Here is a 16,314-nt window from a genome sequence, read left to right as displayed (position 1 = left end):
CTCCAGAAGGATTGCCTTGGATGCTGAGATGGCCGCAGGAGGGGCTTTCCTTCCCTTCTCTCCCCTCAGCCAGGGCTCAGGAATGGCTCAGGAGAAGGAAAGAGGAAGGTTCAGTGGGAACACGGGAATCTTCGGCAAAGCATAGTGGCTCAGGCTTGTAACCCCAGCACTTCGGGAGGGCGCAAGGCGGGCAGATTGCTTGATCCCAGGAGTTCGAGACCAGCCTGGGCAACATGGCAAAACCCTGTCTCTACTAAAAATACAGAATATTAGCCAGGTGTGGGGGTGTGCACTTGTAGTCCCAGCTACGCGGGGAGCGGCTGAAGTGGAAGGATCACTTGAGCCCAGGAGGTTGAGGCTGCAGTGAGCTGAGATCACCACCACACTCCACCACCACACTCCACACTCTAGCCTGGGCAACAGAGTGATAACTTGTCTAAAAAAAAAAAAAAAAAAAAAAGGCTGGGCATGGTGGCATGCACCTGTGGTCCCAGCTACTTAGGAGGCTGAGGTGAGAGGATTGTTTGAGCCCAGGAGGTCGAGCCTGCAGAGAGCCATGACATTCCACTGCACTGCAGTCTGGGTGACAGAGTCATACGCTATCTCAAAATAAATAAATAGGTGAAGATCCTGGAGAACTGAAGAAGGAAGCAAAATAATGTAAGAAAGAATGGCGATGGGAGAGGCAGGAGAAATAGAGGGAATGAAGGGGTAAGAGGAAGAAGGGTATAGAGGAGTTTGAATACTTGACTCCTTCATGGAGAACCCAGGAAATCACATCACCACCTTCTCTAGGACAACCATCTGGAGGAATCTTGAGTGTGTGTGTGAGGGATGTACTCTGCAGCTTGAAGGACCTGGATCACTCATGTCTCAGACACTCACTCCTCTGCCTCCTTCACAGCTACACTGACCTGTGGCAGGATGTGGGAAGGTGCTGCCCTCAGAGAGGGGGCTGGGAGGAAACCCAAGGTGGGGAGAGCCTGCAAGGAACTGCCAGAACTGGAAAGGTAGGGAGGGCAATGAGGGGCGAGAACATGTCCTGCACTCCTGTGTGTCAGGCGATGGATGGGCAGGGTTGGAGGTATAAGCAGGCTGGGCACTGGGTCTCTGTCCTGGCTGCCAAGAAAAAGGGGCAATTCCTTTTCTTCTTGTATCAGGCACTTGCTCAAGCCTTAGGTCTACTATACCAGCAGCCAGAGATTTGCTCTTTGCTCTACCTGCCCAGGTGTCTCTCATTGGAAAGATGAGCGCAAACCTGGAAATGGATACTGAACTTAAATCCAATCCCATAGATTCTTAGAGCAGTAAGGGGCCTTATATCCATCTGTCCTCCTCATTCACATTATGGAAGTACCAAAGAGGTTAAGTGGCTCCACCAGGGAGGTTAAGGACACACAGCCAGTTGATGGAAAAGGCAGTGTATCCTGGCTAGGTCCCCTGACTTCCCGCGCTCTTGTCGCCCAGGCTCAAGTGCAATGGCGTGATCTCGGCTCACTGCAACCTCTACCTCCCGGCTTCAAGAGATTCTCTAGCCTCAGCCTCCCGAGTAGCTGAGATTACAGGTGCTCGCCACCAGGCCTGGCTAGTTTTTGTATTTTTAGTAGAGATGGGGTTTCACCATGTTGGCCAGGCTGGTCTCGAACTCCTGACCTCAGGTGATCCGCCCACCCAGGCCTCCCAAAGCACTGGGATTATGGGCATGAGCCACCTTGCTCATGTTCTCAACTTCTTTCATTAACATCTTGTATTTCCCGGCCGGGTGCGGTGGCTCACACCTGTAATCCCAGCACTTTGGGAGGCTGAGGTGGGTGGATCACCTGAGGTCAGGAGTTCGAGACCAGCCTGGCCAACATGGTGAAATCCCGTCTCTACTAAAATACAAAGATTAGCCAGGCATGATGGAGGGCACCTGTAATCCCAGATACTCGGGTAGCTGAGGCAGGAGAATCACTTGAACCCAGGAGGCAGAGGTTGCAGTGAGCCTAGGCAACAGTGCCAGACTCCATCTCAAAACAAAGAAACATCTTGTAGTTCCTTCTGAAGGCAGAGTCTTTCCCCACCTACTACAGTCAGAAAACATAAGGGTATGTCTTGGAGCAAGGCCTGGGAGTCCCTGTATAGCTGTAGGATGAGGTCAGTAGGCTCTTTCGTCCTCTTAGTCATGCCAGGAATAAACGTTGAAACCCTAGAACATCTGTTCTTTTATGACTCAGTTTCCTCAGTCTTTGATGCATGAATAGAAGGGATGTGGAGAAAATCAGACTGACCAGTATGCAGGTGGAAGGGATGGCCTCTTGAGTGCTGCAAAAAAAAAAAAAAAAAAATGGTGGGGGTGTTCAAACACTTAAGCATTAAGCAGGCCAGATAATTTTTTTTTTTTTTTGAGAGAGAGTCTTGCTCTGTCACCCAGGATGAAGTGCAGTGGCACGATCTCAGCTCACTGCAACTTTCACCTGCTGGATCAAGCGATTTTCCTGCCTCAGCCTTCCATGTAGCTGGGATTACAGGTATGCGCCACCACGCCTGGCTAATTTTTTGTATTTTTAGTAGAGACAGGGCTTCACCACGTTGGCCAGGTTGGTCTCGAACTCCTGACCTCAGGTGATCTGCCTGCGTCAGCCTCCCAAAGTGCTAGGATTACAGATGTGAGCCACTGCGCCTGACCGCCAGAGACAGTTTTTAAAAAATTAAATAAACAACAAAAAAGGGCGACACTGGGGTGTAGAGGAATGTGTCAAGGTTGTTTTTTGTTTTTGGGTTTTTTTTTTTTTAGACAAAGTCTCACTCACTCTGTCACCCAGGCTGGAGTGTGCCATCATGGCTCACTGCAGCCTCCACCTCCTGGGCTCCAGGGATCCTCCTGCCCCAACCTCCTAAGTAGGTGGGACCACAGGCACACACTACCATGCTCAACTAATTTTAAAAACTTTTTGTAGAGATAGAGTCTCCCTATGTTGGCCAAGTCTTGAACTCCTGGTCTCAAACAGTCTTCTTCCTTCAGCTTCCCAAAGTGCTGGGATTACAGGCATGAGCCATTGCACCCCGCCAGTGTGTCAAGGTTTTGATGGTCATTAGGTGGCTGTTTTGAGATAGGCCATGAGAGTCTCTCTGCCTTGGCCACAAGGCCAGCTTACATGTCTGAGCAGATAACCTTTTTTCTTTTCCTTTATTTATTTATTTATTTTTGAGACAGGGTCTCACTCTGTCACCCAGGCTGGAGTGCAGAGGCACAATCACGGCTCACTTTGGTCTCAACTTCCTGGGCCTAAGTGATCCTCCTGCCTTAGCCTCTCGAGTAGCCTGGACCACAGGCAGAGGCATGTGTCACCATGCCCAGCCAATTTTTAAATTTTTTGTAGAGACAGGGATCTCACTGTTGTCCAGGCTGGTCTTGAATTCCTGGGCTCAAGCGATCCTCCTGCTTTGGCCTACAAAAGTGCTAGAATTATAGGCGTGAGCCACTGTGCCCAGCCAGAACCTATCTTCTTGTGGTATCTCAGTTGGTTGATCCTCCTGCTCCCTAGAGGTCTGCTTTTTTTTTTTTTTTTTTCTTTTTTGAGGCAGAGTCTCGCTCCGTTGCCAAGGCCGGAGTGCAGTGGTGTGATCTCAGCTCACTGCAACCTCTGCTTCCTGGATTCAGGAAATTTCCTGTGTCAGCTTTTGAGTAGCTGGGATTACAGGCACCTGCCACCACGCCCAGCTAGTTTTTGTATTTTTAATAGAGATGAGATTTCTCCATGTTGGCCAGACTGGTCTTGAACTCCTGACCTCAGGTGATCTTCCCACCTTGGCCTCCCTAAATGCTGGGATTATAGGCATGAGCCACTGCGCCTGGCCTGAGGTCTGCTTCTTGAAGTGCCTGAGTCCTCACCCCCCTCAAATACCTTCAGGGGCGGGCCCAGTGACTGGTACCTGTAATCCTAGCACTTTGGGTGGCCCAGGTAAGAGGATCACTTGAACCTAGGAATTTGAGGCTAGCCTGAGCAACATGCTGAAAACCCATCTCTACAAAAAATAAGAAAATTAGCCAAGCATGGTGGCACATGCCTGTGGTCCAAGGTATTCAGGAGGAAGAGGTAGGAGGATCACCTGAGCCCAGGGAGGTTGAGGCTGCAGTCAGCTGTGGTCAAGCCATTGCCCTCCAGCCTGGGCAACAGATTGAGAGACCCCGTCTGAAAAAAAAAAAAAAATTTCAGGATTTATCATGACTGAGGGCTGCATCTCTCTTAGAGAAACATCACCCTCGGGTACAAAACTAGGGAAGAAAAAAGGGCCTGGAAAATGGGATGCGTGAGGTGAGGGGTTTCTGGGGTCCTCACCCCAGCCTGCCTCATAGCTGTGCCCACTTCTACCCCATCCCCAGGGCAGCACCAGTGGCAGGAGCAAAATCACCACTCATCACCCTCTGCCAGGCACAGTGCTGGTTTCTGCTTCCTAAGATGACAAGCAGGGCCTCTCACCTCGGGGAGAGAAGGGAAGGCACAGCCTTTGACCTGTGCTCCTGAATGGGGCATCTGTTCCTTTGAGGAGACTTCAAGTCTTCTCCAGCAGGAGCAGAGCCTCTCTAGTGTGTGTGTGGTGTGTGTGGTATGTGGCATGTGTGTGGCATGTGTGGTATGTGGGGTTATGTTTGTGGTGTATATGGCATGTACGTGTGGCGCACGTGTGTGGTATGTGTGTGTTGTGTGTTGTATGTGGTGTGTGTGTGGTGTGTGGTATGTGGTGTGGGTGTGGTGTGTGTGGTGGGTGTGGTGTGTGAGTGTGGCATGTGTGGTGTGTTGGTGGGTGTGAGTTTGGTGTGTGTGGTGTGTGAGTGTGGTGTGTGTAGTGTGTGTGTGGTGGGTGTGGTGTGTGAGTGTGGTGTGTGTAGTGTGTGTGTGGTGGGTGTGGTGTGTGAGTGTGGTGTGTGTAGTGTGTGTGGGGTGTGTGTGTGTGGTAGGAGTGGGGAGGTGAGAGGGGGTTGGGCTGTCATGTTCCACTGGACCCGGTGCTGCAAGGTCTTATTCTAGTAAAAACTCCCAGACACGCACTGTGGGACTTGGTGCCCTTCCAAGGGACTTTATGACCCTAAGACCCCACTATTCTGTGACAATACCTGTGATTCACTCGTGCATTCACAGAGCAGACACACTTCCATGGAGCAGCTGCTATTGTGCTAGGTGCAAAGGACACAGGAATGCATGGATCCTGTGATGCCCCCGCCCATTCCGGGGGTGATAGTGTATCATTTTCATTGTCTTACGGAGGAAGGAAACCAGAAAGGGCCCAAGAAGAAAACAGGCCCTGGGATGCTCATTGGCTGCCTTCCCTCCCTTTCCAAGAGGTTGTCAATGTGGGCGCTGGGAATTTTCGTTTCTCAGCTGCTTCCTGCATCCAAAACATTCCTCACCTCTGGTGGGTTCAATGTCCTTCTCCGTCAGGGCCTACCAGAGAGGGTGCTGGAGGGCTGGCCAGAGCCCAGTGGACACGGGAGAATGGGACAGAGGTGAGGGTCTCCTTTCTCTTGGAAAGAGGCGTGAATGGGTCTTCACCTGACAGGCGAGCCCTCAGCTCCCAGCCCCAGCCCCAGCCTCTTTTCCTGGCCTCTAGGTTTCCCCTCCTTCCTGGCAATCTCTGACCTCATAAATGGATGGACTAGACTTTGTGGGAATATCCAGGGATGGGTGCAAGGTTACCTCAGCAGGGCTCAGGTTCTAGCAGTGTTCATTGACCCTCCATAGTCTGAGTCACTCTTGTCTAAAACGAACAAAATGTGTCACCATGCCTGTGCGTGCGCAGTAAGAACATATTCTCTCCTGACACTTCAGAAACAAGGTTCCCGATCCCACTCAGGAGCCTGCGTTCCTGTGATCCTCCTTCTTCTCCAGAACTCAGAACCCGCAGAACCTCACCCAGTGCGAGGGGAGGCGAAGGGGACAGGAAGGGTCTGAGGTCAGGGACTCAGCTTGCGGAGGCGACCACTGTAGGAATGCCTGGGACGTCGTCGGGGGTCCCTGCATCGTGTAGTCACGGTGGCGTGTGAGGGGGGGCGGCAGGGGTTGGAAGGCGCCTCCTAATTCCATCTGTGAGCTCTGAGCCTGCAGGCGTGACCTCCACACCTCGGGTGTGCCTGGGAACCGAGTCCACAGAGCATGCAGTGGCCCTGGGTCTGGGACCGTAGTGCCCATGCGTCTCCGCGTGGGCCGCGTGCGAGCCGGGGTCCGGCTCGCAACTCCCAAGGCGCGCGCCCCGGGGGATCCGCGGCTGGAGACGCGTGCAGGCCCCGGGCCACTGGGACCCTGGCTCTGAGGCTGCGGGCCCGGAGTGGGGAACGAGGGCAGAGCGCCCTGGAACGCAGCGGCCGCGCGCCTCCTCCCTTGCCGCGTGGACTGGGCGCTAACGGCGTGGGAGGCGCACGCGGTGAGGGATGCGGGGACCGTTGGCGCGGACACGGGTGGCGCCCAGGCCGGTGCGGGGGGGTGGTGGAGATACCGCGCGGGGAGCGCCGAAGGGCTCTCCCGGCAAAACTGATGGAGTCAACCTGCGCTTTCCGGGCTTGCCAGGTGAAGGGGTGTGCTGCATCGCACGCGCTTAGCGAAGCAGGGCTATCCATGGCTAAAAGAGAAAAAGAAATCAAAAGTATTCGATTAAAAAAAAAATAGAGGCCGGGCGTGGTGGCTCACGCCTGTAATCCCAGCACTTTGGGAGGCCGAGGCGGGAGGATCACAAGGTCAGTTCAAGACCAGCATGGCCAACATGATAAAACCTCACCTCTACTAAAAATACAAAAATTAGCCAGGCATGGTGGCACATGCCTGTAATCCCAGCTACTTGGGAAGCTGAGGCAGGAGAATTGCACGGACCTGGGAGGCGGAAGTTGCAGTGAGCCGAGATTGCGCCACTGCACTCCAGCCTGGGCGACAGAGCCAGGCTCCATCTCAAAAAAAAAAGAAAAGAAAAAAAGAAATGGAGTCTCGCTATGTTGACCAGGTTGGTCTCGAACTCCTGGCCCCAAGCAATCCTCCCTCCTCGGCCTTGCAAAGTGCTGGGATTACAGGCAGGGGCTATCCCGCAGGGCCCAAAAGTATCTATCTTTTGAAGAAGTACCGAGGTAATCATCATGGGAAGGGTCAGAGCTTTGTTGTGCTTCTTTACACTTACCTTCTGGTTTGGTACTATTGGTACTATTTTGAGTATTCACCACTCTTGGGGGTGGTGGGTAGGTCGGGCCTCAGTTGGGGCCAGCTGGAGGGTGGTGAGGTGGCAAGCCTTTCAACGCCTTCAGAAGCCTGGTCAGTAAAGGTGGTGTGCATTGGCCTGTGAGGAATGACAGCAACGAGGGCCTGGCCCAGAGGCAGCACACTTTCTCTGGACGCATCCCTAGGCCAGCCCAGGGTCTCCCAATGGGAGCCTCCATCTGGAGTCAGGGTTTCTTTTCCCCCACCCCCACCCCAAGTGGAGTTTCTGGGTCCTGCCCACTGCCCAGTGCTTCCGCCCTCCATCAGCCCACTCCGAGGGCCATTCCTCTCCTCCCGGGTCCAGTGGCTTCAGTCTCATTAACAACAGCATTTATTGGACCCCTACTGGGGACAGGTTGTTTTTTGAAAGGTGGAAAACTTGTGGCTCAAAGGTGTTAAGTAGCTCAGCCCTAGGTAGTAGCAAGTGGCAGAGCAGGGATCTGAACCCTTTCCCCAGCCTGGGTGCCTTTTGGCTCTTGGCCCTCCCTTGGATCCTGAGCATGGTCTGGAAGCCCTAGACATGCCTATCTATGCTCCAGTGCCTAAAAGCTGTATCTCCATGTTCCCTGGGGCTGGCCTGTGGAACCCTAGAGAAGGCAGGCTGCCTTTTGGCCCTGTCTTAGCACTGCCATTCCCTTCAGCTCCTTAACACCCTCCTTGCCAAGGGAGCTCAGCAGTCTCTGCTTAAGTCAGGGAAATCGTGAAAAAAATTTGAGCTGGGGTTGATGGCTTCCTAAGGCTGCTGGATCACAGCCACATTATAGTTACTGAAGGAAGAGTCTCCCTTCTGGAAAAACGTGGCCAGGGAGATGGAAGTTGACCAACCCAGCACCCTTCTTCTCTCCACTTGCACCCCAGGTGGTCTTTCTTGCTTCCCAGAAATAGTTAGCAAGTGGCTGCTCCACGGCACCCAAATCCTGGAAGATAAGCAAGCTATGTTGTCATCTGCCCAGAACCCCTGCTCTCTAGGTCCCACTGCTCGCAACAGTTAGGTAGTGGGAGTGCTAGGGAGTTGGAGAAAACCTCATTGGATGCACTTGCAGGGTAAGCAACCTCTCCACCACCAGAAGCGGTCTTGGACGTGGCTCTTATCACTGTGATTGCCATCCCTTGCCTTCTTAAAAGGTGTGGAAGATCCAGGATCTTCTTGCTTCCTAGCTAAAATGTGTTCGGAAAGGTTGGAGACACAGCCTCAGGCACTGGGGGTGGGGAGGCCTATAGACCTCCCCAGCATGAGGGTGGGGGTGATGAAGGAAGATCAGTGTTTCCTCCATAGCCACACTCATGGCCCCTGGGCACCCGCTTCAAACTCATGATAGCCAGAAAAAAGAACAAAGAAACTGTGCCTAGGCCAATTTAAAGTTGAAAGGAGCTGAGCACAGTGGCTCATGCCTGCAATCCCAGCATTTTGGGAGGCTGAGGCGGGAGGATCACTCGAGGCCAGGAGTTCAAGACCGGCCTGGGCAACATAGCAATATTCCGTCTCAACAGAAAATTTAAAAATTAGCTGGGTGATGGTGCATGACTGTAGTCCCAGCTACTTGGAATGGTGAGGTGGGAGGATCACTTGAGCCCGGGAGGTTGAGGCTGCAGTGAGCTGTGATTACACCACTGCACTCCAGCCTAGACAGCAGAGACCCCAGCTAAAAAAAAAAGGTTGAAAGGCCCAGATTCTCACTAGGGTTAGGCAATACATCAGGGGTCTACTTAGCTCTGTTAAAGCTTATTGATCTCTTACCAAGACAGGAAGTAAACCAGGACAACGGGAGGTTTCCTTGGGTCTAGGCAGCTACCCTACCAGAGAGGCTTCCGGGGAACCAGGCTGCTAAAGAGTTGCCACTTTCACTTTTGTGGGCACAGGGCTAAGAGGAGAAGGAAAAGGAGCAAGAGAGGCTCTCTTGGACTTTCAAAACATGGCTTTAGGAGTTGCCACTCAGGATGCAATCCTTAGACTCAATCTGATCCCTCTGTTAAAATGGCATAACGTTTATTTACAATATTGGTACAGTTTGAGTGACAAGTCAGGACTTCACAAAAGCAAAAACATTCTTTCTGAAGGGAGTGGCAGGCAGTAGACTTTCCCTACACCTGCCAGAAGCAAGACAGACAAACAGACCTATAAACATTATGAACTAGGCAGATGGACACTGGCCTTTTTGCTTCTTGGAAGGAACTGAAAAAATGCATAAAAACAACCTTGGGTGCTGCACCCTTCAACACTGAAACCACACTGTGGAGGGATGAGGGGCCCAATGTGGCAATTCCCCAGCACAAGAAATAGTGTGAACCACCAAGAAAACCTAGTTGGTAGGACAAAGCCAATATCTTAATGCCTGGCCAAGATCTTGGTTCAGAGGCACTGCCTCAGCTGAGATTGGAGACAAGTCCTTAGTCTTGGTCCCAATCGCTACAGAGGCTACTCAGGTGGAAAGATACCCTTCGGTCTTCTTTGGTTGGCTTTTCTCCCTGCTGTGTGCATTGGCATCTCGTGGGGGTTTCAGTGGCTACGTGTGGGGAGGTGTGGCAAAGTGGCTACAGTGTGATGCAGTTTTAATAAAAATTTTATTACACAGCCATAATGTAATCAACACTTCTCCAAATCCAAATGATACTAAATACAGATCTACATGGTGGATCAGAATGACTCCAGCGAATTATCTGGATTCTATAATTTTATGTTTTTTTAAAACCAGAAATCAAAAAAGAGTCCAAGTTCATCATGATAGGAGAGGTCCCAGCAGCTCCAGGACTCTGCTGAAGTCCAGGCAATGTTAACAGTCTGTGATTCCACATTTACATAATAGTCTATAAAGAGTTTCGGTCAATGGACTATTCAAGTATATATGATTTTAACGAGTCCATCACCACTCCTTTGCCCAAGTGAACTGTGTCACAGCTACCACATAGCTGTGTTACAGTCATATTTAGCAATTTTACAATCATAATACTCCTTTAAAACCATCCATTGCTGCTTTAAAAATAAAAAAAAAAGTAAACTAAGTTAAAGTGACACTGAGGCTCTACTAAACCCAGAAGTTACCAAGTTCATTTTTATGTTTAAATACAACTTACAAGTCCATGATTTCCCATCGTCCCCCTTCCTTGTACGAAAGCAGGGTGAGGAAGTACAAAGCAGAGCTTTTAGATTCGTCTCTCGTGGAGATCGGAGCTCTCAGCTGTTCCTTTAGCTTAGCTCTTGGTATATATAGTCAGCTGTACTTTGTTCTGAAAGATTTGTTAAATGCCACTTTTATTTACACTTGGAGCTTTACACCTGAGAATGATTATCAAGCAGTCAGCTTATCTCTTTTCAAACATTTCATAAAGACATACACACACCTCTGCTGGCTTCGCCCTAGCTGCACAACAATATATATGCTGACCATATATATGTATACACACACACAAAACTGCACATGCTTGAACATTTGCAACCTAAATCTTTTTGAGGCGGAGTCTCACTCTTTCACCCAGACTGGAGTGCAGTGGCACGATCTTGGCTCACCACAACCTCCGCCTCCCAGGTTCAAGGGATTCTCCTGTCTCAGCCCCCCGAGTAGCTGGGATTACAGGCGCGCACCACCATGCCCGGCTAAGTTTTGTAGTTTTAGTAGAGATGGGGTTTCACCGTGTTAGTCAGACTGGTCTTGAACTCCTGACCTCAGGTGATCCACCCTCCTTGGCCTCCCAAAGTGCTGGGATTACATGCGTGAGCTACCGCACCCGGCGTAACCTAAATCTTTTTGTTTGCTTTCCACATTCATATTCAGAAATTTCTCTTAAAAACAAAATGTAATTCTTGCCAAAACAGCAAAACAGAAATCACTAGGAAGAGGCTGGTATACTGGGTGAGAAAAAGAAGTTCTACGTTCAGCCAAGAAGCTGTGGGCTGTACCCATGGGATGAGCAAGACATTCGCTGCCCTCCCTGGTACCTGGCCACAGGCTTCCCTCCCACACCTGCCAGGACACAGCCTGCAGGTCAGGGGGCTAAACTGGGGAGTTTCCTCCAAAGTTGGGAAGGGATGGGAAGAGTAGGTGGGAATGGGGAAGTTACACAGCTACAGCAGTCAGGCCTGTTTAGTAAGAAGAATCACATTTAATGAGTTTCTTTCTTGCAGTTTCAGATACTCAAGTACAGCTGAAAAAAATCTGAAACAGCTATAGACCCATGACAGACTGATACAAAGAGTACTGCATTTTAAAAAAATGATAAAAAAATCCACACACTTACACACACACACATACACACTCTCGCTCTCAAATTAGACCCCCCCCCACAAATGTACACTTTTTGGAAACTAAACTGGTTTTGAAACCCCTTCTTCCAAAAAGAAGGGCAGAAGAGAAAGATGAAGAGAGGAAGGAGGACCGCAGGTGCCCAATCCCCGCTCCCTCCACAAGGTCAGGTGCCGAATGTTCAATGGGTGGGCCAAGGCAGTCTGTAGAGGAGACCGCCTGGTGCTGCTGCTATTGCCCCAGGGGCTCCAGCAAGATTCCCAGCTCCATGGTAATACTGAATGCGTGCAGAGTGGCCAATGAACTGCGCGGTTAAAAAAACAAAAGGCAAACACAAATCTGAAGACATGGATAAAGCCCAAGAGAGCCCAGGCCCACACTGGGTGGGGCCCTGGGGAAGGGGAGGCTGGTGGGAGATGGTGTGCAGACAAGGGAGGTCTATACAGCAAATGGTTTATATTACAGATGACTGGCAGTTTAGAGTCTCTTCCCAGTTCAACAGCTGCTCCAGCCCAAAGAGGCTAAATCAAAGGAAAGGAGGAAAGGTGGGACGCTGCGATGGGGCATGCAGGGTCAGAAGCAGCAGGCTGGGTGTGCTCAAATAAGCCCTCGTCGTTTTTTGTAGTCTTCCAAGTTCAGAGATCTCCTTGGAGCCCCATCCTTGGCTGGCGGAGCCTTGGAGGTGATGGCTAAAGCCTTTGACTCTGTGGGAAAGAAGAGCAAGTTGGCAGCTGAGGTCCCACAAAGTCCTCTTAGTCCTGTGCTGCACTCCTGCAGGCAGGCTCCTGACTGTGGCCCTGTTCCCTCTCACCATACCCGCAGCCTGTCTTGGCCTGGCCTGTGGACACTCCCTTCTTCCCTAAAAGTGGGCTTCCCTGTTGCCCCAGAAAACCATGGATCCATCTGGTTCTCAGCCCTCACCACCCGCCCCACCCTCACATACCTGAGCTGGGAACTTGTAAGTCAATCTTCACATCAAAATCGTGTACTTTGAACAGATCTTCTGAGAGGTCACTGGCTGACTTAGAATTCAAATCTTTATCTTTGCCTTGACCCTGGAATGTGAAGAGGAAAACTAATGGTAAGAGCATAAATGCAAGTGGATTTCAAGCAGCAGCAGCCACTAACGGTACAAAGCTCTTATTTGAGTTCATTAGATTTTCCTACTAAGGCCCCTTTCTGATTCCTTCTCTCAGAGGGAGGCCACAGACAAAGAGCTTTCTCTCCTGAGAAGAGGGCAGGCTTGTGTCTGTGGTATGAGTGTAGAAAGGGTGGGCTTAAGCAACGGGTCACTTCCTGACCTAAGATTTCAGAAGTCCTGACAACCAGTTAGACTCCAATAGGAAAAGACTTAACTTGGACGGAAAACTGCTTTTTTTTTTTTTTTTTGAGATGGGAGCCTCACTCTTGTCACCTAGGCTGGAGTACAATGGTGCAATCTTGGCTCACTACAACCTCCCCCTCCCAGGTTCACGTGATTCTCCTGCCTCAGCCTCCTCAGTAGCTGGGATTATAGGAACCCACCACCACGCCCAGCTGATTTTTTTCTATTTTTAGTAGAGACGGGGTTCTACCATGTTGGCCAGGCTGGTCTCGAACTCCTGACCTCAGGTGATCCGCCCACCTCCGCCTCCCAAAGTGCTGGGATTACAGGCATGAGCCACTGGCCCAGCAAGAAAACTGCTTTTAAATGTGCCATTTTCAACGAGCTTTCACTTTTACAATGTCTGATCTTTGTATGTTATCTCTACTCCTGTGAAGCTGGCAGGGTATATAGTAGTACCCTCATTTTACACAGGAGAAAAGGGGACGCTGAGGGCTAGAAGCCAGCTGCCGAAGGACATAGTCAAGGCCCTAGGTAAGTAGTGGTGTTAGGTTTGGAATTAAGGTTGTCTGTTGATTATATCTGTAAATAACTGGGATGGAGAAGGGACTCCAAGAGGGACTCCCTGTTCCTCAAGGTGGAAAAATCAAGCCCAAACTAGACAAGGTACTTGTTTGGTATCTCAGCCAGTAGCCTCACTCAGCAGGCAACAGGGTGGTACCACACTTGCCTTGCTCATTTCCTTTGGAGCATCTGGTAACACTCCAGAACCGTATTTTGCATTCAGCTGGGCCAAGATGGCAGCTTGAACAGCTGGGTCTCTGGACTGAGAGAGAAAATAAGTTATTTTAGAGATTGTTTGACACTCACAGAGTCCTACTGCCAGATTCTTCCCCACCTACCAAACTAACATCACAAGCACCACAGCCGACCCATCAGCAGCTAGTGGGGTTTTCCACAAAGCAGCAAAAAAAAAAAAAAAAAAAAAGCAATTACAAGCTTGAAAGCCAAGCTCAGCCCAGCCAGGTCCTAGCTAAGGGACACATTACTAATGTCTGCTGCACTGTAAACCCACCCTGATACAGGAGGATCAGTCACTAGGTTTTTATAAATCCATGCCACGTTTTCACTACCTATATGCCCTATAGCAAGATAAAAAAGGAAGTTATCCAGACCCAAGAGCTTCAGACAAGCAAATCCCAGCTAAGAAAACATTATTTTTAACTTCGTTATTAATTTCCTAATGGAATTCATTTTGTGTCCTAGAATCTAGGTCCTGACTAAAACGTCCTCTTTCGGCACTCACATTAGAAACGATGGTAGGCTTGCACTGCCGCCGAGTAAATGGATCCATCTGTTGGTTTTTCATGTTGTGACTTTCAGCCTGAAACAGAAAGCATGCACCACAGAACTGTACCTCCATCCCCCTCCTCTCATTCACCATAAGCTCACAGGCAAATAAGTCTTTGCATGAGACTGAAAAAAAAAAAAATCTATTATCCTTTCCCTTTTTTTTTTAAAAATTTTTTTTGAGATGGAGTCTCGCTCTGTCGCCTAGGCTGAAGTGCAATGGCACAATCTCAGCTCACTGCAACCGCTGCCTCTCAGGTTCAAGTGATTCTCCTGCTTCAGCCTCTCCAGCAGCTGGGACTACAGGTGCAAGCCACCAAACCCAGCTAATTTTTGTATTTTTAGTAGAGACAGGGTTTCGCCACGTTGGCCAGGCTGGTCTCAAACTCCTGACCTCTGGTGATCCATCCACCTCAGCCTCCCAAAGTGCTGGGATTACAGGCGTGAGCCACCGTGCCCGGCTAATTTTTTTTTATTTTTTAAATGGATGCTCGCTCTCTTGCCCAGGCTAAAGTACAGTGGCCCGACAGCTCACTGCAACCTCCGCATCCCAGGTTCAAGTGATTCTCATGCCTCAGCCTCCCAAGTACCTGGGATTACAGGTGTGCACCACCATGTCCGGCTCATTTTTGTATTTTTAGGAGAGACAGGGTTTTGTCATGTTGGCCAGGCTGGTTTCAAATGCCCGACCCCAGGTGATCCACCCGCCTTGGCCTCCCAAAGTGCTGGGATTACAGGCATGAGACACCGCGCCCGGCATATTATCCTTTTCCCTTCAAGAATACCAGAGTAGATATGGGGGAAACAACCAAGAAACAGAAATTGAGAAAAAACAAATACCTGTGGAGTAGAATCTAAGGGTGGGAAGAGGTAGGACAGGGCAGAAGACTGCTACTTTTCATTATGAATAAATTATATCGATGTACGTGGACATACAGAGAGAGTGTGTATATGTTAAGTGCTTATGTTATTTCAATAATTAAAAAATAAACTTAGGCGAGATGTAGAAAAGATGTCATGGTTTATTAATTAACTTTGTTTTAGTGATTCAGATAAAGTTTTCTTACCACAAGGGCTTTCTCAGACTCTACAATGTTCCATTCCCGGTTCCGCTGGTTGATGTAACTGTGGGGTGAGTAAGAGGGATGAGTCAGTGGCTGTGAAACAAGGGAGGAAGGGAACCACTGAGCCCTGAACCCAGATATCTATGGGGTCAGGGCAGCACAGAGTGTACACGCCACAGGCTTGCCTGATAATTTTGGCCAAGGTCTGTGGGCCAAAAATAGGCTCCATAACACACCTGATAGCGGATATGTTCTTGGTCCGCTGGCGGTCCAGGGCCTCTGCCCGTTCCTCCAGCTCATTCAGTTGATCTTGGATTTGTTTGGCCTTGTCCTGATCCCCCAGGTCCTCAGCCATGGCCTACACACAGAGAAATGTGTGAGTGAGTTCTTGGTACATACAACTGACTCCATATCAAGTATCCCCTTACTTCCAAGCACAGGGCAAAGATATCTCATGTGGTGAGCAAAGGACAGGAGATGTGGAAGAATACTGTAGAAGTACTTTACAAGTACAAGATATAATTTATATTATAGTAGTGCACAGTACAGTGGGGAACACCTTCCCATACAGCTACCTGGCTGTGGGTCCCTGGTGGCAGTAGAACCCCAGGCCTCACAGGGTGGCTAAACCACCATAACAAGGCCCACCCCAACCCAGTGTGAAGAATGGAAAATCACCAGCCACAGGTGGCCTTGACAGTGTCATCTGTCTGTTCAGACTCAGTGTTAAATACCACCCCAGGGTCTATTTTATTACACAGGAAACTGAAGTGACTAGAAAATAAGAAGACTGGCACGCATGCAGAAGATGAGTTTGAATTTAGGGAATGGAAAATGGCCAAGGAACGTTGCCCAGGTGCCAAGAACACACTGTGTTGCTTATAATTGAGCCGAGAATTTTCTCCCAATCCTGCCACCACTAACTTGGCAGAGGATGAACAAGTTTGATTTCCACATCTCCTTACAGGATGAGGAAAGAGGCTCGAGTACAACTCCTTACCTTTTCCTTCAGTAGCTGAGTCTTCTTCATAGCGTAGTTGGGTGGAGCTTTTCTGAACCTTTCTTTCTCTTTTACAATCTGTACCAGAGAGGAGATACCAGCAGTGAGGTATTCCTAA

At 49.9% G+C, this 16,314-nt stretch overlaps 1 protein-coding gene across 1 annotated transcript in view; it reads right to left on the bottom strand.

Annotated features, from left to right (window-relative positions):
• Window positions 1-9,763: 9,763 nt before the first annotated feature.
• The window catches only part of RTF1 (RTF1 homolog, Paf1/RNA polymerase II complex component), a 68,605-nt gene continuing 62,054 nt past the window's right edge, over window positions 9,764-16,314 (bottom strand). The window contains exons 12-18 of the mRNA XM_024232678.3: window positions 16,197-16,274; window positions 15,433-15,554; window positions 15,200-15,257; window positions 14,089-14,166; window positions 13,513-13,608; window positions 12,402-12,513; window positions 9,764-12,162 (exon numbers count right to left, since the gene is read on the bottom strand). Of these exons, the coding sequence (XP_024088446.1) occupies window positions 12,056-12,162; window positions 12,402-12,513; window positions 13,513-13,608; window positions 14,089-14,166; window positions 15,200-15,257; window positions 15,433-15,554; window positions 16,197-16,274 (651 nt within the window). The 3' untranslated portion in view covers window positions 9,764-12,055. The remainder of the gene's footprint in view (window positions 12,163-12,401; window positions 12,514-13,512; window positions 13,609-14,088; window positions 14,167-15,199; window positions 15,258-15,432; window positions 15,555-16,196; window positions 16,275-16,314) is intronic.

This window comes from Pongo abelii, chromosome 16, assembly GCF_028885655.2.
Source record: "Pongo abelii isolate AG06213 chromosome 16, NHGRI_mPonAbe1-v2.0_pri, whole genome shotgun sequence".
Lineage (NCBI taxonomy): Eukaryota > Metazoa > Chordata > Mammalia > Primates > Hominidae > Pongo > Pongo abelii.
This window is presented reverse-complemented; position numbering and strand designations above follow the sequence as displayed.